The 22,132-nt window shown below is 42.2% G+C and overlaps 1 protein-coding gene across 1 annotated transcript in view; it reads right to left on the bottom strand.

Annotated features, from left to right (window-relative positions):
- The window catches only part of LOC122559324 (protein kinase C-binding protein NELL2-like), a 339,041-nt gene that overhangs the window by 261,170 nt on the left and 55,739 nt on the right, over positions 1 to 22,132 (bottom strand). Inside the window, exons 4-7 of the mRNA XM_043708693.1 lie at positions 19,251 to 19,424; positions 12,706 to 12,802; positions 4,108 to 4,180; positions 1,493 to 1,575 (exon numbers count right to left, since the gene is read on the bottom strand). Of these exons, the coding sequence (XP_043564628.1) occupies positions 1,493 to 1,575; positions 4,108 to 4,180; positions 12,706 to 12,802; positions 19,251 to 19,424 (427 nt within the window). The remainder of the gene's footprint in view (positions 1 to 1,492; positions 1,576 to 4,107; positions 4,181 to 12,705; positions 12,803 to 19,250; positions 19,425 to 22,132) is intronic.

Here is a 22,132-nt window from a genome sequence, read left to right as displayed (position 1 = left end):
CTCTTTTGTAATGGCAACCACACTCAACTCAGCCCTCTGATTCCCTTTAATTGTTGGGATATTACTCACTGTGAAGACTGATGCAAAGTACTTATTAAGTTCTCCAGCCATTTCCTTATCTCCCATCACTAGCCTTCCCGCATCAGTTTGAAGTGGCCCAATGTCTACTTTTGCCTGTCGTTTGTTTCTTATGTATTGAAATAAACTTTTACTATCATTTCTAATATTACTGGCTAGCCTACCTTCATATTTGATCCTCTCCTTCCTTATTTCTCTCTTTGTTATCCTCTGTTTGTTTTTGTAGCCTTCCCAATCTTCTGATTTCCCAGTGCTCTTGGCCACTTTATAGGCTCTCTCTTTTTCTTTGATAGATTTCCTGACTTCCTTTGTCAGCCATGGCTGTCTAATCCCTTCCCAGGTAGTCTTTCTTTTCTTGGGGATGAACCTCTGTACTGTGTCCTCAATTTTACCCACAGACTCCTGCCATTTTTGCTCTACTGTCTTTCCTGCTAGGCTCTGCTTCCAGTCTATTTTCGTTAGTTCCTCTCTCATGCCCTCAAAATTACCTTTATTTAACTGTAACACCATTACATCCAATTTTGCCTTCTCTCTTTCAAACTGCAGACTGAATTCTTCCATATTATGATCGCTGCTTCCTATGTGTTCCCTTACTTTAAGATCTTTTATAAAGTCTGGTTCATTACATAGCACTAGGTCCAGAATAGCCTGCTCCCTTGTGGGCTCCATGACAAGCTGTTCCAAAAAGCCACCCTGTAAGCATTCCATCATATATGTAAGAGGCCTTCAACAGAAAATTATTGAAACTCTTAAGATTGTTACTTCTTCAGCATATTTCAGAAGAAGCCACAATTTCTGTACTGCAACCTACAAAATCCAGAACATGTTTTGTGATGCTCTTAATTTACAATGTTCTCTGAATGAACTACTGAGAGTACAGCGTTTATTGCATCACTCTAAGATTCAGTCTATTTGATGGCTTTAGTGGAGGAGCAAAGATTTCTCCCATACCCTCAGCAATACTTTTCCTACATTAATATTATCAAATAAAAAAATCAACTGACCGTTCATCAGTTTGGAGAATTAAGATTAGATTAGATTACTTACAGTGTGGAAACAGGTACTTCGGCCCAACAAGTCCACACCGACCCGCCGAAGCGCAACCCACCCATACCCCTTACCTAACACTACGGGCAATTTAGCATGGCCAATTCACCTAACCTGCACATTTTTGGACTGTGGGAGGAAACTGGAGCACCCGGAGGAAACCCACGCAAACACAGGGAGAATGTGCAAACTTCACACAGAGAGTCGTCTGAGGCGGAAATTGAACCCGGGTCTCTTGTGGTGTGCAAAGTGGCTGCTTCATTTGTTTACTTTACAGAGGAAACATGGAACAGATCAGAATGTCTAGAGAAGAAATACACTTCTATTCGACAGTTTGATTATCTAAAAGTCTGTCCATTAAAATGACCTTTGCTGATGTCTTGGCTAAAATATCTTGGAGCTCCATAATCTTCTGCACAAGTCCGTGGAAGTCATTGCATGTAGGGCACGCTGGAACAATAGAATTTGAGTTTTAAAAGCGGTGATGTGCAAGTCAAGACACAATGATAAAAACAAAGAAAACATGATTATTAGATATCTTTAAAAAAAGGCAAAAGTGATGGAAATATACAAAAGGTTGGTCAGTATTTGAACAGGAAATGTTAGCTGGCAAATTGTGACTGGTTATCTGATGAGAGCAACTCTGATGTAGAGTTCTGTCCAGTGCATGATCTTGCCTTTCTTTCTCAGAAGCAAAATGCCGTGGATGCTGCAAATCTGAAATTAGAAAACAAAATGCTGGAAACTCTCCAGCAGATCAGACAGTATCCCTGGAGAGAGAAGCCATGTTGGTGTTCCAATGGAAGATGGTTGACTCAAGATGATGGATTGGATCTTGCTGCACCAGTTGAAGACCCCAATAACTGGACCAGATGGGGGTCCCAAGCTGGTACTTTGATGCTGACACAATTTTCCTGGAGGTTTGATCTCCTAATTATGGGGCTCCATTGGGGGAGCTGGACAGTACTGCGTCAGACCAGTAACTATGGTCAGAGGAAACCCTATCCCAAAGCATTGGGCTATGGATGTGAGTTACCCTGTACATCTTAACGCTAGGAATGGCAGCCGTGGAGAAGGCCCTGAAGTGGAGCTTTGATAGACATTTTATTCCTGATGAAGGGCTTTTGACTGAAATGTCAATTTTCCTGCTCCTCGGATACTGCTGTGCTTTTCCAGCACCACTCTAATCTTGACTCTGATCTCCAGCACCTGCAGTCCTCACTTTCACCTATTTTCAAAATCATGAGGAGCTTGGACAAAGCTGATAGGGAGAAACCACTCCTAAACAGATTGAGAATTGGAAGGCACAGATTTCAAGCATTTTGCCAAAAAAAGCAAATGCAAGGTGAGAGCAAACGCTCACTCAGCGAGTATTTTGTGTCTGGAATGCACGGCTTAGAAGGCCAGTGAAGGCACATTCAGCTGAGGCATTCAAGAGGGGCATTGGATGTTTTTTTTTAAAAAAGGAAACATTATGCAGGGTTTTGGGGAAAAGGCAGGAGATTGGCACTGAGTTGAAAAGCTTAGGGACCCAGTACAGACATGATGGGATGAATTGTACCCTACTGCACGATAATCATTCTGTGATGAGGTCACAGAACGGGGGAGCCAGCTGCCCTTAAGTTGGCAGCTTCCTGGCATGGCGAGTGGGGGTGGGCACACCTCCAGCCACAAAATAATAGGGCAAACCACAGAAACACCCCAAAGTGGGGCATTCATCATCTTCACTCAGTACAGCAGTCAATCTGCATCCCACACAGCCCTGGAAAAATTACTTCAGTGGCAGGAAGGTATCACGAGACAGTCCCAGTGCTACCACCTACCATCTTTCAGCCCCTTTCCTAATTCCAACCCTATTTTCATGGGAGAGTGAGTATTCATCCCATTAACTGGGCAACACGGTGGCTCAGTGGTTAGCACTGCTACCTCACAGTACCAGGGACCTGAGTTTGATTCCACCCTCGGGCACCTGCCTGTGTGGAATTTGCGCATTTTCCCTGCGCCTGCATGGATTCGCTCTGGTTTCTTCCCACAGTCCAACATGTGCAGGTTAGAGTGGATTGGTCGTGCTAAATTGCTGATAGAGTCCAGGGATGTGCAGACTAGATGGGTTAGCCATGGGATATGCAAGGTTACGGGGATGGAGTGGGATGAGGACCCGATGGGTCGAATAGCCTGCTTCTCTCCCAGTGCTACCACCTACCATCTTTCAGCCCCTTTCCTAATTCCAACCCTATTTTCATGGGAGAGTGAGTATTCATCCCATTAACTGGGCAACACGGTGGCTCAGTGGTTAACACTGCTACCTCACAGTACCAGGGACCTGAGTTTGATTCCACCCTCGGGCACCTGCCTGTGTGGAGTTTGCGCATTTTCCCTGCGCCTGCATGGATTCGCTCTGGTTTCTTCCCACAGTCCAACATGTGCAGGTTAGAGTGGATTGGTCGTGCTAAATTGCTGATAGAGTCCAGGGATGTGCAGACTAGATGGGTTAGCCATGGGATATGCAAGGTTACGGGGATGGAGTGGGATGAGGACCCGATGGGTCGAATAGCCTGCTTCTCCCCATACGGAAACCGTGAACTCAAGTGCAAAGGCCGAGGGCTCTGTTTCTCTCTCCACAGACGCTGCTGAGCACTTCCAGCATTATTTCAGATTTTATGTTCACACGGCATGTTCTGATTCATAGTGTACCTGCTTTTCTAAGATAACATTTGGTATTACTGAATCCTCCCAACCACAAATAAACAGGATTTACGAGATGTAGTATTTATCCTAACACACTAAAGAGAACATTATTGCCAAATAGCTTTTTGAATCATTTGGCATCCCTTTTTTATAAGCCATGCAGTTAATAGTTAAGCAATAGATTGGCCAGGAGGGTGGCCTAAAGTCTGATGAACATTTCATCAAAGCATTTTCACATTTTATTTTACACACATGTATATATGTAAACATCATTAATATAATCAGGAAACATACTTCGATTGAGGTCAGGGCATTGAGTAATATGTCCCTGTGGGATCAGGAGAATCTGTACATCCTGCATTACACCCTGTAGAAAAAATAATTCAGGATCAGTTATAAACTCCCTCAGTGGGTTCTAAGTATAATCCTCTATCTTATTACATACTTCAGTTGTTTTAAGGTAGTTGCTCCCACTTCCCTTGTTCAAACATATACCACTTTTACGTTTCATGGAAAATTTAAAAATCCTCAGCAGAATTATTTAAATCACTTGAAATCACCTCATGGTAAACCCAAAATCGAAACTTATGCAATGAATAGGCATCAATTCCGTATGACTTAGGGAGGGTCTGAGGGGTATAATACAACTTGTGGTTGCCCATCTTTCTGGCATAACATGACCACAGGAGCTCTGTTGCACGGTGCTCTCTCTGGCACCTGAACAGTCTCACAAGTGCAATGGATATTTTGCAGACCAATGTAGAATTAGGAGGCAAAAGACTTTAATGAAAAGTCCATTGTTTAGCACAAACAACAGTTTCCACATTTCCCTTCTGGACGCTATCCCTGTCATGTAGCCAAGCCCTCGATATGGAAAAACGCAGCTCTCAGGTACAAAGTCTATTGAACATCAGGTGATTTCAATCACCACAAAAGCTGTGATGTTCAATTCTTTGGAGACCTGCATGTCTAACACTGATAATGTAAAAGATAAGACCATCATAGTCTCACTCTCTCCTGAGAGGTAAATGACTGATGGCAAGTTTAATCTGTGGGTCAGGCAATAGGCCAGATTGAGAAAGAGGATTGTAGTAATTGGAATGAGGGTCAGGTAGATCTCATTGACAATGAGATCCTTCATTGGGGTTGTTTACCTGGGCCAATCAGGGAGCCCTGGCTGACAGATATAAATAGGAGATGCAGGGAGTGGAGTGCATCATTTCTCCCTCCAACTCTATTTTGATTTAGTCCCTACCCTCCCCTTCACTGTTTTGATCACACAGCACTGTCCCTTGCTTTGAAGGGCAGTGTTTGTCACTGGCCACCCGGGTGTTTTCCTATCTTCCTGGTGGTGGAAATAAAAAAATAAATAAATAAATAAATAAATAGGAGATTCAGAAGGTCTCCTCAGTTTTTGGGATTGGCTACTGGTCAGAGTCCATGTAATGTGCACTTGTAAATACAGGGTGACTCGGTGACAGGATTCCGGCCTGTGTTCAGTTATTTCAAGAATATTTCACTGTAACTGTAGGCAGTGCAGGCATTGACTCTATGACTGTTACTATCACTCTGCATAACAAACCAGCTATCCAACTAACTCAGTAAATTAAGGTCTGAGTCATAAAATCATCATAGAATCATAAAAACTCCTAACCCACCCAGATCCATTCTCCTACACTACATTTTCCCTGACTAATGCACCTAACCTACACATCATTGGACACTACAGGCAATTTAGCATGGCCAATTTACCTTACCTGCACTGTAGAGTCAACTTTTAGCTCTCCATGACTTCCAAGTGAAACAGGGGTTAGGCTGTTCAAATATGAAAGCTCAGTTTTTGCACTGACATTCGCAAAGTTTAGGTGCTCAAGGATGTGAATGGGGGAGGTCAAAGAGTAAAGCAGTCAATATGTTGTAACTCCCTCCCTCAGGGCATTGTAGATCTACCTACAGCAAATGGACTGCAGTGGTTCAAAAAGACAGCTCACTACCACTTTCTCAAGGGCAACTATGGATGGGCTACAAATGCTGGCCCAGCTAGCAACATCCACATCCCATGAGCAAATTTTACAACAATATGATCAGCTTGACTGAAGGTTCTCAATGGAACAACTGGAGCCAGAGGCAAGAAAAGGCCCAAACTATTCACAGTCTTTTTTTCAACAGGAGAAACAGACAAGATTTTCTGGACCTAGAATAAAATCCCAGTATATTTCTCATTCTCCACCATCAGCGATTCTCTCCCTCAATCACCTTCTCCACCCGAAAGGTGACTCAGTGCCTAGTGCAGTGTGAGATGGGGATGATCTCCCACCAGCAGGCTGCAGTAATCAACTCACACCGCCCATTGGTTGCATTCAAAGGAGGACTGAAGCTGAAAATTGCTTAGAAACAAACCACCACAGACTTTCATTGGGTGAAGATAGTCAATGGACTTTGGCCTTGTATTGGATTGTTCTAGGACAGGGAAGACAAGGGTTTGGTGACCCACATGAACTGAAAAAAAATTCTCTAAAGCTGCACACACATTTATATGTAAAGGTTTACTCCTGACCAGTGTTTTTGAAGTTTTTGAGTTTGGTTATTTCAAAACATTTAAATACATTTTGCTTCAATTTATTGAATTCCTCATAAATCCACTGTTTCAGGTGGACACCATTCTAGATATTCTTTGCACCATCAATCATGGTAGCAAGTCTCACTATGCATCTTGACATAAGATGGGACTCGACTCTGGAGTTAATCTAACTGTTGGATCACTTACGACGCATAAGACAGAGGAGCTGAGGTGGACCATTCAGCCCATCGAATCTGCTCCATCATTCAATGAGGTCATGACTGATCTGATAATCCTCAACTCCACTTTCCTGCCTTTTCCCTTTACCCTGTGATTCCCTTACTGATTAAAATTCTGTTTATCTCAGCCTTGAATATATGTAATGTTCCAGCCCCCAAAGCACTCTGTGGTAAAGGATTCCACAGATTCACTATCCTTGGAAAGAAATGATAGTTCCTCTTCATCTCTAACTGAAATGTGCAACACTTTACTCTGAGGTAATGGCCTCAGGTAGTAGACTCTCCCACAAGGGGAAACAGCCTTTATGCATTTACCCTGTCAAGCCTCATGAGAATCTTGTATGTTTCAATTCTTCTGCATGCCAAGGCCCAACATCCCAAACCTCTCCTCATAAGACAGCCCCTTCATACCTGGTATCAGCCTAGTGAACCTTCTCTGGACTGCCTCCAGTGCCAGTATATCTTTCCTTAGATAAGGGACCCAAAAACTGTTGGTCTTCCAGCTGTGGCCTCACGAACGGTTTGTATATTTTTTATGTAAACTACCCTATTTTTATACTCCATTCCCTTTGAAATAAAAGCCAACATTCCCCTTGCTTTCCCTATTACTTACTTCAGATCAGGAATCCTGTTTTGCAATTGCTCCTATATTTCAATAGACTGGCCGTACAGGAGATTTCATGAATGCTCTCACAAACAGTGTGCTCTCCTTTGTCCAGGTGTTTCTCAAAGGCATTTGTATCTTGACCCTTTTCTGTGCTCAATATGATTTTTTTACTTAAATGCACTTTGGCAATAGTTTGTAGAATTGTAGAAGTTAAGCCAAAAAAGTATAATTGCAAATGATCTTCAAACACTCGGGGTTTGCTGTGTTAATATAAGTATGATGTAATTATGTTGACATGCAAGATGGGTAAACCTCTCTTAATTCAAGTGCCCAGATCAATAATAACTAATAAATTTACTAAGTTTCTACTTCTTTATGATGAAAACATCCAGTCAGCTCCACCAATCAGTGCAAAATACATTTTTGATCTAACCTGAGCAAAGATTTAGCACCTTCAGGCTACATGCCAACCAGTTAGCATCAGGTTAGCCCAAGGATGCATTTATACTTTGCCTTAAATGTCAACATAAAGTGGCTTGAGCTTTGCGATAATAGTAAATTTGAGGTGTAAAGTTAGATTCGAGAGCTTGATATAAACAAAAAGCACGAGTATGTCATTCAACTCTTGAGTTGTTTCCAGCACCACTCTGCTCCAGAATCTGGTTTCCAGCATCTGCAGTCATTGTTTTTACCTCGGTGTTCAATAAGATCGGGACTGATCTGATTGCAACTCAAATTCGCATTTCCACCTTCTTCTGATAACTTTTCACCCCTTTGTTTAACAAGAATCTATTTACAAAAATCAAAAGAACTGCAGATGCTGTAAATCAGAAACAAAAACAGAGGCTGCTGGCAAAGCTCAGCAGGTCTGGCAGCATCTGTGAAGAGACATCAGGTCCGGCGACCCTTTCTCTGAACCTACTTATCTCTGCCTTGAAAAGTTTTAAGGAGACTGCTTCCACCTTCTTTCTCGGATGTTGGAATAGCCACACAGAGCCCAACATCCTGTCACCAAGTCGCCCTTTATTCACACACACTTGACACGGGTCTGGCTCCCTCAGAGCCAGCTCTCAGAAACAGAACCCTGACACCCCTGTTCTCCCCAGGCTCCCTGATTGGGCCAGATTAACAGCCCCAATCAGGGAACTCATATTCAATGAGGTCCACTCGTTACAATCACTACAGATGCGAGTTCCAAAGACTCAAGACTCTGTGAGAAAAACAATTCAACTCATCTGTGTTTGAAATGAGTGAGCCCTGATTTTTAAACTGGCTCTAGCTTCTCCCGTAAGAGGAAACATCCTCTCCATGTCCACCCTGCCAAGTCCTCACAGGATTTTATATGTTCAAAACAAATCTCTTCTTACATTCTAAACTCCAGCAGATACAAGCCTAGCCTGTTGAACCTTTCCTCATAAAACAATCCACTCATTCCAAATGTTAGTCTGGTAAACATTCCTCTGATGTGGAGGACCTGGTGTTGGACTGGGGTGGACAAAGTTAAAAATCACACAACACCAAGTTAGAAAAGGAGAAAGCACTAGCTTTCAGAGCGAGTGCTTCTAAATAAACCTGTTGGACTACAACCTGGTGTTGTGTGAGTTTAAACATTCCTCTGAACTACCCACAATGCATTTACACCCTTCCTCGAATAAGGTGATCAATATTGATATGTATCATGAATGCCCCAGATAACTGAAACATAACCCCCCCATCTTTGTACTCAACTCCCTCACAATAAGTGATGATGTTCCGTAGCCTTCCAGTTAATTATTTGCTGGACTTCATACTAAACCTTTATGATTAATGCATGAGAGCACCCAAATCCTGCTGCATTGCAGTGTCCCACAATGTATTGCTATTTATTAAATTTGCTAACTTTTATTCTTCCTACCAAAAAGTAAAATTTCACATTTTCCCACATTATACTCATCCCATTCACTTACCAAATCTATACCTTTTTGTCCTCTTCACAGTTTACTTTCCTACCTGTCTTTGTAACATCAGCAAATTTAGCAACAATATTTTCTGGCCCTGTATGTATAAATTGTACACAGTTCAAGTGTCATTACTAATCCCTGTAGCACACTACTCATTATATGCTACCAACTGTGGGCAGCACAGTCCCTCAGTGGTTAACACTGGTACCTCACAGCACCAGGGACCCAGTTTTGATTCCACCCTTGGGTGACTGTCTCTGTGGATTTTGCACGTTCTCCCCATGTCTGCATGGGCTTTCTCCCAGTGCTCCGATTTCCTCCCACAATCCAAAGATGTGCAGGATTGGCCATGCTAAATTACATATAGTGCCTAGGGATTTGCAAGTTAGGTGGATTAGTCAGGGGAAATTCAGGATTACAAGGAATCATGTTAGGTGGAATGGGCCTGGGTGGGATGCTCTTCAAAGGGTTGGTGTGGACATGATGGGCCGAATGGTCTGCTTCCACACTGTGAGGATTCTAACATGCAAAATAACCATTTCTGACTGTTCCCTGCCTTCTGGAGTATTGTGTCCAGTTCCAGTTGCATTGTTATAAGAAGGATGTCATTAAGTTGGAGAGGGTTCAGAAGAGATTTACCAGGACGTTGCTGGGTATAGAAGGTTTGAGTTATAAGGGGACGCTGGATAGATTGGGACTTTTTCACTGGAATGTAGGAGGTTGAGGGGGTTTAAAAAATTATGAGGGCTATAGATAAGGTGAATGGCAGATGTCTTTTCCCTAGAGTGAGGGATTTCAAGACTAGAACACATATTTTTAAGGTGCGCGAAGAAAGTTTATAAAAGACATGAGGGGCAATCTTTTACACAAAGGGTGGTTTGTGTGTGGAGTGAACATACAGAGGAAATGCTGCATGTGGATACTGTTACACATTTCAAAGATATTTGAATAAGTACATGAATAAGAAATATTTGGAGGGATATAGGCCAGGAGCAGGCAGATGGGACTAGTTTAGTTTGTGATTATGTTCAGCATGGACTATTTGGACTGAAGGCTCTGTTCCTGTGCTGTATGACTACATGATGCTGTTAGCCAACCAACCTTCTATCCGTGCTAATATGCCATCCGCTACATAATGTGATTTTAACTTCTGTGATAACCTTCAAATTAACACTTTGTCAATTGCTTTCTGCTAATCTAAGTACAGTACATCAGCTGGTTCACCCAATCCACAAGATGGGCTACCTCCTCAAAGAACTCCAATAGTTTGGTTAAACATGATTTCCCTTTCTCAAAATCAAAAATATGTTTAATTTATTTTAATTCCCCTGTTGTAACATCTTTCACTTAATAATACTTTTCATTTAACTAATGGCTTCTAATATTTTCCCTATGGTAGATGCTAAACTAAATGGTCTATAGTTCCTGCTTTCTGTCTCCTTTCTCCTTTGATTTGCTATCTTTCAATCTAATGAGACCATCCCTGAATCAAGGGATTTTTGGAAAATCGAAACCAACGCATCAGCTATCTCGCAAAAATTTTAAGATCCTAAGATGAAGTTCATGTAGACCAAGTAACTTGTCAGTCTGAAGCTCCAACAATTTATACAGGCCCACTGCTCTGAACAAAAGACCATTGTTCATCTCTTAACTGGTTTATTTTAAATATTTATAGGAACTCTTACAATCCATTTTTATTATTTTGGTTAGTTTCTCTTGTACTGAAAATGTGTTGCTGGAAAAGCGCAGCAGGTCAGGCAGCATCCAAGGAGCAGGAGAATCGACGTTTCGGGCATAAGCCCTTCTTCAGGAATGAGGAAATTAATCTTTCCTCATTCCTGAAGAAGGGCTTATGCCCGAAACGTCGATTCTCCTGCTCCTTGGATGCTGCCTGACCTGCTGCACTTTTCCAGCAACACATTTTCAGCTCTGATCTCCAGTATCTGCAGCCCTCACTTTCTCTTCGTAGTTTCTCTTGTACTCTAAGTTTCGTTTTTTTTATCATTCTTTGCTGTTTTGTATATTCTGATCAATTTTCTGACTCGCTACATGTTGTTGCATAATTACATGCTTTCTCTTTAAGTTTGATACCACGTTTAATATTCCAGTTAACCATCAATTGTTGGAATATGTTAATTCTGTGCATTCTTTTCTTTCTTTTCCCTCTCTTTTTATTTCTCTTTTGTTTTTTTCTTCCTCCTCTTCACTCTTCTCGGCCTCGAACTCCCGGCCAGAGCAGTGATTATTCAGCCTGGCATGGCTATTTCCCAGCGGCCCAGTGTGGTGGTCTTTGGCACTATGTGACGACCTCTCAGCCTGACATGGCATGGACTCAATGTGGACTCCCGGTCTCAAGGTATTTCCAGAACGATCTCCATCCTCCTAAACCCTGAGGTGAAGCCAGGCGTGGTCTGCAGTCAAGATCCAGTGTGGGCTGGAGGCTAGGCCAACATGAACTGAGACAGAAGACAATCATACTGAACACTTTTCTCTTCCGTTTAATAATTTATTTCTAAATCTGCAATGCTGGACTTTTTACTTCTCTATTTTTCCAAGAAGTGTAGCCCGAGGAAGCTGTACCGAGGGATCTTTGTTCCTCAGATGGCCATAGTGGCCACTTGCCACTTTTTACTGTAACCATTTGAGCACATGTGACAATAAAGCTAATTCTATTTGTCTGCCACTACATTTCTATTAACTGATCCTTTGACCTAATTTGCAAAATCACTTCAGACAGTTCTATTTTCAGTCTCATAATTACTCGTATTTAATTTCAAGGAAATTGTCTTAGATCCAGTCCACTCTCCCTCAATATGAATGCAAAATTCCATCATATTATGGTCACTGCTACCCAGGGGTGCCTTCAATATGCGATAATTAATTAAGTAATCCTACCTTCTTGCATAACCCTAAGTCTGGTCTAACCTACAATGGTCAGCTTCAGAACATACTGTCCTCCTATGAATTCCTCATCTAAGGTACGTTTGCCCGTCAGACTTTTCAATTGATGGATGGATTAAAACTTCCCATGATTATTGTCATGTCCTTCTGACAAGCTTTCATTATTTTTTCCTTTATGCACGACTTCATTGTGTAGTTACTGTTAAGTACCCCACTCCCTCAGGTGACTTTTTTGCCTGAATCATTTGTCATCCCTGTCAAAACTACTTCCATATCCTGCTGTCCAAAACTTGGGTCATCCTTCTATATTCTCTATCATTCACTAACAGAGCCATCTCTCCATCTTTTCTTTATTCTCTGTGCTTCCTAAGTGGCTTGATGACTCTTCCCGCTATCACTGATGACATTTCAAGAGATGACTCATAATGAATCAGTTCACATCCATGTCTCCTGCAGCGATGTCTCTGTAATGGCTACCATATCTATGCCCCAGTGTCAACAGTGTTCAAACTTCAATGTGTTTGACACAAAAATAATTCTGAATGGGGATGTACACTTTGAAATAATAGACCACTATCCATTAATGAAAGTGTGTTGCTGTAAAATGAAAGAATAAAGCAACTGTAACATTATGTAGTCACTCACCTTGAAAAGGCCATGAACATTGTTCCTTTGTCCTAACCAAAATGTTGAGCCAATTGGAATGTCCATACTGGGCCTTTCAATAACTCGTTCATAAATCCTACAAACAGAAACAAAAACATGAAGTCCATATGTAATGTGTTATTAGAGTGATTTTTAAATCCTGGGAGAAAGTGAGGACTGCAGATGCTGAAAATCAGAGTCAAAAGTGTGGCGCTGTAAAAGCACAGCAGGTCAGGCAGCATCCAAGGAGCAGGAGAGTCGATGTTTCAGGCATAAGCCCTTCAACAGGAATGTGTAAATGATTTGTAAGTCCTGGTGCATCTATGGTTAAGAGAGTCATATTCTTATGAGATTAGATTTGATTTTCTGGACATACTTGAAACATTAAAGAAGCTGGCCAAGGTGGAGACTTGCGCCATGGAAACTGAAAAGTCACCTCAGGACACCATATTGGTAAAGGAGATGAAGCATGAACCCAGAGGAGAGCACTCATTACTTAAATTATGTGGCAGCATTCATTAAAGAGCTCAGATGGCATTTGATAACTGGCACTTGCACCATCGCCCTCTCCCAATAGCAGACAGCTGAATAGGAGCAGCCAGATGGTGCTGAGATCTTGAACCTTTCTGAAAGGTTAATCACTTTTTATTATTTATTTGTTGCTGGAGGTTTGCAGAAGGTGATTTTCAAGAAGGACTTAGATATAGGCCTTAGGGATAAAAAGAAATAAAGGATATGGGAAGAAAGCAGGAGCCGAATACTGAGTTGGAATGATCAGCCATGATCATACAGGAAGGTTCAATGGGCTGAATGGCCTACTCCTGCACCAATTTTCTATTTTTCTGTGAATACTTTTGAAACAATCCAGGAGATCTTTTGGGAACTTTTAACAAGCTTTCATATACACCACCCAGAGATTATTTCACAAACTCTCTGAAGGCTTCATCTAGAAAGTGGAAGTGCTTTGCTAATCTATTGGACACATGATAAGAGTCACCTGGAGCTAGTGAGTGCTTGGTCATGGAAATGTTACCAAGGACTCCCTTTGTGTAGCTGAGAATTTGCCAGGGTGGGGGGTGATTGGGGGGGGGGGGGGTGCAAGAGAGCAAACAGAGATGTATCAGCTGCCATAGAAAGTAAGGACAGGAGAGTGGGGCAGACTCCACCCCTTACTCTGTGTATGGTAGGCGTTACCTTAAAACAATAATGTTTCTTCTTTAATATTCAGTCACTGGATGTGGGCATCACTGGCTAGGCCAGAATTTATTGCCCATTCCTAATTGCCCAGAGGGTAGTTAAGAGTCAACCACATTGTTGTGGGTAAAAACAATGACTGCAGATGCTGGAAACCAGATTCTGGATTAGTGGTGCTGGAAGAGCACAGCAGTTCAGGCAGCATCCAAGGACAGGCAAAATCGACGTTTCGGGCAAAAGCCCTTCATCAGGAATAAAGGCAGAGAGCCTGAAGCGTGGAGAGATAAGCTAGAGGAGGGTGGGGGTGGGGATAGAGTAGCATAGAGTACAATTGGTGAGTGGGGGAGGAGATGAAGGTGATAGGTCAGGGAGCCTGTCCTCGGATGCTGCCTGAATTGCTGTGCTCTTCCAGCACCACTGATCCAGAATCCACATTGTTGTGGGTCTGGAGTAATGTGTAGGCCACACCAGGTCAGGATGGTAGCTTCCTTCCCTAAAGGACATTAGTGAAGTGGACAATCTTTCTTATAATAGTTTCATGGTCATCATTAGACTCTTCATTCCAGATTATTATTGAATTCGAATTCCAGTATCTGCCTGTGTCCCTAGCCACAATGTGTGGGTGTCTGGATTAATAATTTAGCAATATTACCGCGATGCAATCACTCTCAGTGTGATAAAAGCAAACTATTGTGTGTGTTGGAAGTTTGAAACACATACAGTGAATTGCTGGAGAAACTCAGCAGGTCTGGCTGTAGCAGTGGAGAGAGAAACAGGGTTAACGTTTCAATTTCTTCAAAACCCAGTTTTGACAAGGAGTTAGATATGGTTACGTTTTCACAGGACTAGTCTGGCCCTCTGGACGAGTCACATTAACATTATTACCAAGCTGCCATTCCTTAACCATGCCTCCAGAGTACAGCTGCTGCATAGTGAGGATGGAAATCTGTCAAGCCTGTCATAGAAAGTTTCTCCTAACTTCTTCCCTGATGGTGCACCTCCATGTCAGAGATGACTTTTCTTGAAGCGTCTCAATTCTGAGACTCTGGTTGGGATTAGAGAGGGAAATAGGCTGCTCACAACCTCTCTGATGATCCCAAATGGATTGACTTTCAGAACGTCCAGCACTGCAGCAATAACACACTCAGGGTGGACTCAATAGGCTGAGGTTAGACTTCCTGATCAATACCCAGCAAATGCAGCAGTCCCAGCAACATCAGAATGTAACAGGGCATAGGCTGGGAGCATAGGGAAGTCCCTGGATGAAGCGCATGGTAACCTGAACATGTACATCCTGGTCTTTCAGAGCAGGAAAGGCTGGGGAGTGGAAGTGGAGGAAGGGAAGCTAAATTGTGGGGGGACGCGGGGAGGAGGAGTCGAAAAATATGACGCTGGAAAAGCACTGCAGGTCAGTCAGCATCCAAGGTGCAGAGGAGAGTTGGTGTTTTGGGCATGTGACCTTCATCAGGAAGAAAGCCAAGTTTTAGTTGGCATACGGGAAGGAAAGTAGAGAGGGATGACCATTTTGGGGGGGTGGGGATGAGTCTTGCCCCCCACCCCGGCTGTATACAATTGATATGGATCTCAATAAGCCTAAAGTCAGGGAGCTCCGTGGGTGCCTTTCCCAACCCCACAACCAAGTCCCATCTCCATATTATGGGAGAAGTCCAGAGTGGATGGGTCTATGATGTGCTGGCCACTCAACATATTTTACATGCCCTGCTGTAGACAAAAACACACCCAAATGGGGTACACCAAAGTACCTAGCTCCTAACGTCAAAGTGAGTTTAATGGAAGCTTGTTCACCAGCAAAGGAGGAAAACCTCCAAGGAGGCTCATCCAACTGGACTTTACAACCCATTAATCCTCCAATCACTGGAGAAAGCAAAAATCACATTGATTCGCACAAAGACTTCCATAATTATATTTATAAAAATCAAAATTGCTGTTGGATGCTTTTTGATTTGTCTACTTTCCATTTAAAACGGCCCAGATTCCTCAGCCTTTTTTTTTCAAACTCTGAGAATTTTTTCAATATTTTTTAAGAATGCTTTTTAAGTTTCACATTGTCTCACCATTTCTGAGCTAACTATTACTGATGGCAGGAACTAGGTCAATGTTGTTGGCAGGATGACATTTTAAAAGATGAAAAGGACCAAAAGCATTTTATAAAAAATTGAGAAGTTTGGAGGAAGGCCATATTTTAATATTTCATACATTTTTAAAATGTTTTTAAGAATTCGAATTTGGCTATAAAATCATTGAGCTAATTTGTCAAGCTTATTTCAAAAAGAACAGTAAGTTCATGTGACTAGGGAGAGTAACTAGGGAGAAAATAGGGCCCGTTGAAGATCAACAAGATCATCTATGTGTGGAACTACAGAATTCGGGAGGTACTAAACAAATATTTCACTTCAGTTTTTACTGTGGTGAAAGAAATGGAGGCTAGGGAACTCAGGGAAATAAACATTGATGCTTTAAAAACAGTTCACATTACAGAAGAGGCAGCGCTGGTGGTCTTAGAAAACATAAAAGATAGATAAATCGCCAGGACCTGATCTAGAGTATCCCAGGATATTGTGGGAAGTTAGGGTTGAACCTGTGGGGCCCATAACAGAGGTATTTGTATTACCTATAGCCACGTGCCAGAGGACTGGACGCTGGCTAATGTTGTGCCTTTATTTAAGAAAGACCATAAGAAGAACCTGTGAGTCTGACATCAGTGGTGGGTAAATTGTTTGAGGGGATTCTGAGAGATAGGATTTACACGCATTTGGAGAGGTTAGGACTGATGAGGTATAATCAGCATGACTTTGTGTATGGGAAATCATGTCTCACAAACTTGGTGGAGTTTTTTGAGGACATAACCAATAGGATTGACGAGGGCAGAGCAGTAGATCTTGTCTACACGGATCTTTGTAATGCCTTTGACAATTAGTAAAGTTAGATCACATGGGATTCAGGGTGACTTTGTCAATTGGATATAAAATTAGCTTGGTGGTAAACAGATAATGGTGGCGGAGAGTTATTTTTCAGACTGAAGGCATGCGACCAGGGGTGTTCTTCAGGGATAGGTGCTGGTCGCAGGCTTGTCATTTATATAAATGATTTAAATGAGAGCATAGAAAGCATGGTTAGTAAGTTTGCAGATGACACCAAAATTGGTGGTATAGTGGACAGTGAAGAAGATTATCTAGGATTACAAAGGGATCTTATTCAATTGGGCCAATGGGTTGAGGAGTGATAGATGAAGTTTAATTTGGATAAGTGTGAGGTAATGTATTTTGGTAAAACAAACAAGGGCAGGCCCTGGGTGGTATTGTCGAACAGAGAGACCTATGGGTTCAGGTACATAGTTCTTTGAAATTTGCATCAGAGGTAGACAAGGTGGTTAAGAAGGCATTTGGTATGCTTGCATTCATTACACAGACCATTGAGTGCAGGAGTTAAGACATCATGTTGAGGTTGTACAGGATATTGATGCGGCTACTTTTGGATTACTGTGTGCAGTTCTGGTCATCCTGCTAAAGGAAGGATTTATTAAATTAAAGAGAGTTCAGAAAAAAGATTTACCAGGCTCTTTTCAGGATTGGATGGTTTGAGTTATAGGGAGAGGCTGGATAGGCTGGGAATTAGTCACATAAAAGGCAAAGCCCCCATAGTGCCTTCAGAGAGAGACAACTGGTGGCGGTTTAACCTGAGGGTCACCAGGTTTCAGGTGACGGATGAGGTTGAGAAGGCAAGACATTCATGGTAACAGTACCCATGCCATTGGCAACACCCCATATTGAAAACCAGTTATCCAGCCAACTGAGCCAACTGATACCAGCATGATGTGGACAAATACTGCTATTCCTGACTCTAGGATGTGATGTGGAGGCATTGGTGTTTGTCTGGGGTGGGCCAAGTTAAAAATCATACAACATCAAATTTGTATTTGCAGATACATTCAATTTTGCTCAAAAAGCACACAATCTGTAGGCAGGCAATCCATGTGACATTTTATAAACTCCTACTTTGGAAGTAGAACCAGTCTGAATCAAGGCTGGGATACAGACAGACTCTAACCTCACACTTGAAATGTCATCTTTTTATCCTACTGATAAAATCTTATGTTTTCTCGGGAAAGTGACTTGAAAGAAGTTCTGACATTTAAAAATTAATCAATCGAAACCTGTATCCCCATTCTAAGTAATTAAAGACTTAATTGCAATCCAGGTTTGTTCAAAATATTGCATCAGTTGCATGACGCTTTGATCTTTTGCCATAAATTCTGTGTCCTATGATCCTGCCCCACTGGCTAGCTGATGAAGGAGCAGCGCTCCGAAAGCTTGTATTTTCAAATAAACCTGTTTGACTAGAACCCTGGAGCTGTGTGATTTTTAAATCTGGCTCAAAGTCCTAACACCACCTAGGCAACTTCATTAACACAAGGCAAGCAGAGGTTAAGATAAAATCCATTTTCACAGAGCAACTAAGAATGGACAAGAAATAAGCCGTTACTTAGAGTCAAACTCAAACAACAAAAAATGACAAGTATGTTCTATCTCCACAAGTGGGATGTCCTTCACATGTTTATGAAGTAGACTGTTTTGCGAATAGTTTAGTGTATATCATAATAAAATACACTGCTGCAAGCCATTATAGTAATTTTGGTTGGGTAATTTGAATTTATTCTTTCCATTCTAATTCAATTACCTAATTTAAGGGAGAGCAGATAATCTGTAACAATGTGCATGTTTGGCCAAGATAGTAAAGAAACCTTTTAAATTGAACAAATTGCCCATTCACTTTGAAGAGGATTTGAGCTATAGGGAGAGGCTGAATAGACTGGGGCTGTTTTCCCTGGAGCATCGGAGGCTGAGAGGTGACCTTATAGAGGTTTACAAAATCATGAGGGGCATGGATAGAGTAAACAGAAAAGGTCTTTTCACTGGGGTCAGGGAGTCCAGAACTAGAAGGCATAAAGTGAGAGGGGAAAAATTTAGAAGGGACCTAAGGGGCAACTTTGTCACACAGAGGGTGGTGTGTGTATGGAATGACCTGCCAGAGGAAGTGGTGGAGGCTAGTACAATGACAACATTTAAAAGGCATCTGGAAGGATATATGAATAGGAAGGGTTTAGATGGATATGGGCCAAATGCTGGTAAATGGGACTAGATTAGGTTGGAATATCTGGTCAGCATGGATGAGTTGGACCGAATGGCCTGCTTCCGGGCTGTACACCTCTTTGACTCTATGAATCTCAGAACAATAGCTATCACTGTTGGGACTTGGTGGCCTTGCACTTCGCCATACAGATGCAGAATGAGCATTGCCACTTGCCACAATTGCTTTCCTCATTTACTTACTTGTTACAGTCCACATATAAAATCAAGTGGGATGCACTAATGACCAGGGCAACACGATGCCACTGCCCATCGGCCAAAGCATATGGGAAGACCTCTGTGTGAGACTGATGGCTGCCAGATCGATAGTGAAAACGGACTTCATTCCGATGGCCACTACTCTCCACCTCCAGGTACCTAGAAAAGAAACAGCATCTTTACTGCAAGGACTATGAAACTATAGAATCCAGTCATAATATTGCGAACTGTCTCATAAACCTCTTGTGCTGTCCCGAGTTGCCTTTGTCTGCTTCAATCTTTCTGTTCCTTTACTGTTCCCTCATTTTACTGGCTGGCATCATACAATCACCAATTCCTGATTAGCTACAGCTTGCCTCCCACTCTGCTCACAGAATCACAGAACTGTTATGACACAGAAGGAGACCATTTGGCCCACCATAGCTGCACCATTTCTATGCCCAGTGCCAATCTCCTGCTTTTCCCCTATCTCCCTGCACAGATTTCTGTCCAAAAGCAATCATCCAAAGCCCCTCTTGAACACTTCAATTGAACTTGTCCCCACCACATTTCCAGGCAGTGCATTCCAAATGCTAACTACTCGTTGGGTGAAAATATCTGTTTTCACACCACCTTCTTTGATCCGATTTTTCAATAAAAGCAAAAGCAGTGAAGGATTAGCACAAGGCTTATTGCTTGCCATCCGCATGCTGTTACATAACTAGCCTACTAAAATGTAACAAGGCCAAAATCTTGCACTTATATTTCACTTTTAAGATAAAAACATGTCAAAAAACGCCTCACAGATGCATTGAGAAAATGAGATGAGGCAAGAAAAGAAAAGAAGGGTCTGGAGGAGCAACAAAAGACCTAGCTACAAGGACATTCTTTTTTACAGAAAATTTAATAAAGAAACTTAATAAAGGGGTAAGGTCACTAGGGACAGGGAATTTCAGCTGATAAGGCCCAAGGGACTGGAGATGGCTAAGGGTAAGGGGAATAAGAGGGAAAGACAGGAGGCCCTACACAGAGAATTGGAAAGTTCGGGAAGCGAATGACATCGGGAGGAGAAAAATGGTATTGAAAGCTTTAGATGAAAGTTGTAAATTTAAGATATTGGGGGTCAAAGAGCAAGCATAGGTCAGTGATGGCAGAAGTCATTTGATATACCAAGTGAAAGAACAGATAAATACCGAGATTAACGATGGATACGATCTACTAGGGAGAGTGTTAGAGAGGTTAAAGTTTATAGAAGATTGAGAATGATAGGTTGACCAGTGTGAAACAGAGGGATGATAGAAAGTGTATATGAGAGCTTTGATGGCAAATGGGATGAAATGGATGTGGAGTCACCTCAGGATATCACATTGTGAACAGTCTTTCTTTTCAATTCTTCACCCATGGAATGTAGGTGTCATTAGCTAGGCCAGCACATATTGCCCAACCCTAATTGTCCAGAGGGCAGTTAAGAGTCAACCACATTGCTGTGGGTCTAGAGTCACATGCAGTCCATACCAGGTAAGGATGATAATTTCCTTCTCTATGGAAGCAAATGGGTTTTTCTTGACAATCGACAATGGATTGATAGTCATCATTAGGCTCTATTTTCAGATTGTTAATATATTCAAATTCCACCATCTGCCATGGTGGGATTTGAACCCAGTCCCCAGAATATTACCTGGGTCTCTGGATCAATAGACCAGCAATAATGCCACGAGGCCATCACTTCCCATCACCAGTTGGCATCACTGTGAGCAGTTTCAGGCTCTTTATCTGGGGAAGGATTTGCTGGCATTGGAAGGGGTCCAGAGGAGGTTCACAAAAAAGATCCCAGGATGAAGGGCTTGTCATACGAGGAATGGTTGAGAACTCCAAGTCTGTACACAATGGAGTTTAGAAGGATGAGGGGGATCTGATTGAAACTTACAGAATACTGAGGGGCCTGGATAGAGTGGGCATGGAGAAGATATTTCCCCTGGTAGGAGAGACTAGGACCCAAGGGCACAGCATCAGGGTGAAGGGGTGACCCTTTAGAACTGAGATGTGGAGGAATGTTTTCAGCCAGAGAGTGGGGAATCTGTGGAACTCATTGCCACAGAGGGTTTGGAGGCCTGAATCAATAAATGCGTTTCAGACACAGAGTAGATAGGTTCTTGATTAGTAAGGGGAACAAGGACTACAGGGAGAATGCAATTGAGAAATATATCAGCCATGATCGAATGGTGGAATACACTTAATGGGCTGAAAGGCCTAATTCTACTAATATATCTGATGGCCTTACACTCCTATTCGGGAATGGTGGCTGGGTTGAAGAATGGAATCAGAGGAAGGGGACAAGATTGAAGAAATGGCCAAAAAGCTAGATCTAACTGCAATTTATGGTGTGATTTGTACAAGTGTGTACCAAGGTAGGCTGTAAACCATCTGATCCTCATTAGACCTCAATGATATGGTAGACAGGGACTATGAGTAATCAAAAAGGCAAATGGAAGATGATATATGATGGAGTCATACACAAGGTCATGCTGCAGCTAGCTTTACGACAGATACTGACACCATTACCTACTTTTGCCTAGTTAACATTGTCCATCACTAGCTTTCCCTCATTTCATTTGTCCCTGAAACTCTTACCTACATGGATAGAGCATGGACAGGAATGGTTGTTGCAGGTTCCAGGATTTAGATGTTTCAGTAAGAACAGAGAAGATGGTAAAAGAGGGGGAGGTGTGGCATTGTTGGTCAAGGACAGAATTACAGTTGCAGAAAGGATGTTTGGGGACTCATCAACTGAGGTAGTATGGGCTGAGGTTAGAAACAGGAAAGGAGAGGTCACCCTGTTGGGAGTTTTCTATAGACCTCCGAATAGTTCCAGAGATGTAGAGGAAAGG

Source organism: Chiloscyllium plagiosum, chromosome 19 (genome assembly GCF_004010195.1).
Source record: "Chiloscyllium plagiosum isolate BGI_BamShark_2017 chromosome 19, ASM401019v2, whole genome shotgun sequence".
NCBI classification, from domain to species: domain Eukaryota; kingdom Metazoa; phylum Chordata; class Chondrichthyes; order Orectolobiformes; family Hemiscylliidae; genus Chiloscyllium; species Chiloscyllium plagiosum.
Note: the sequence above shows the minus strand (reverse complement) of the source record. Positions and strands in the feature narration are given on the sequence as shown.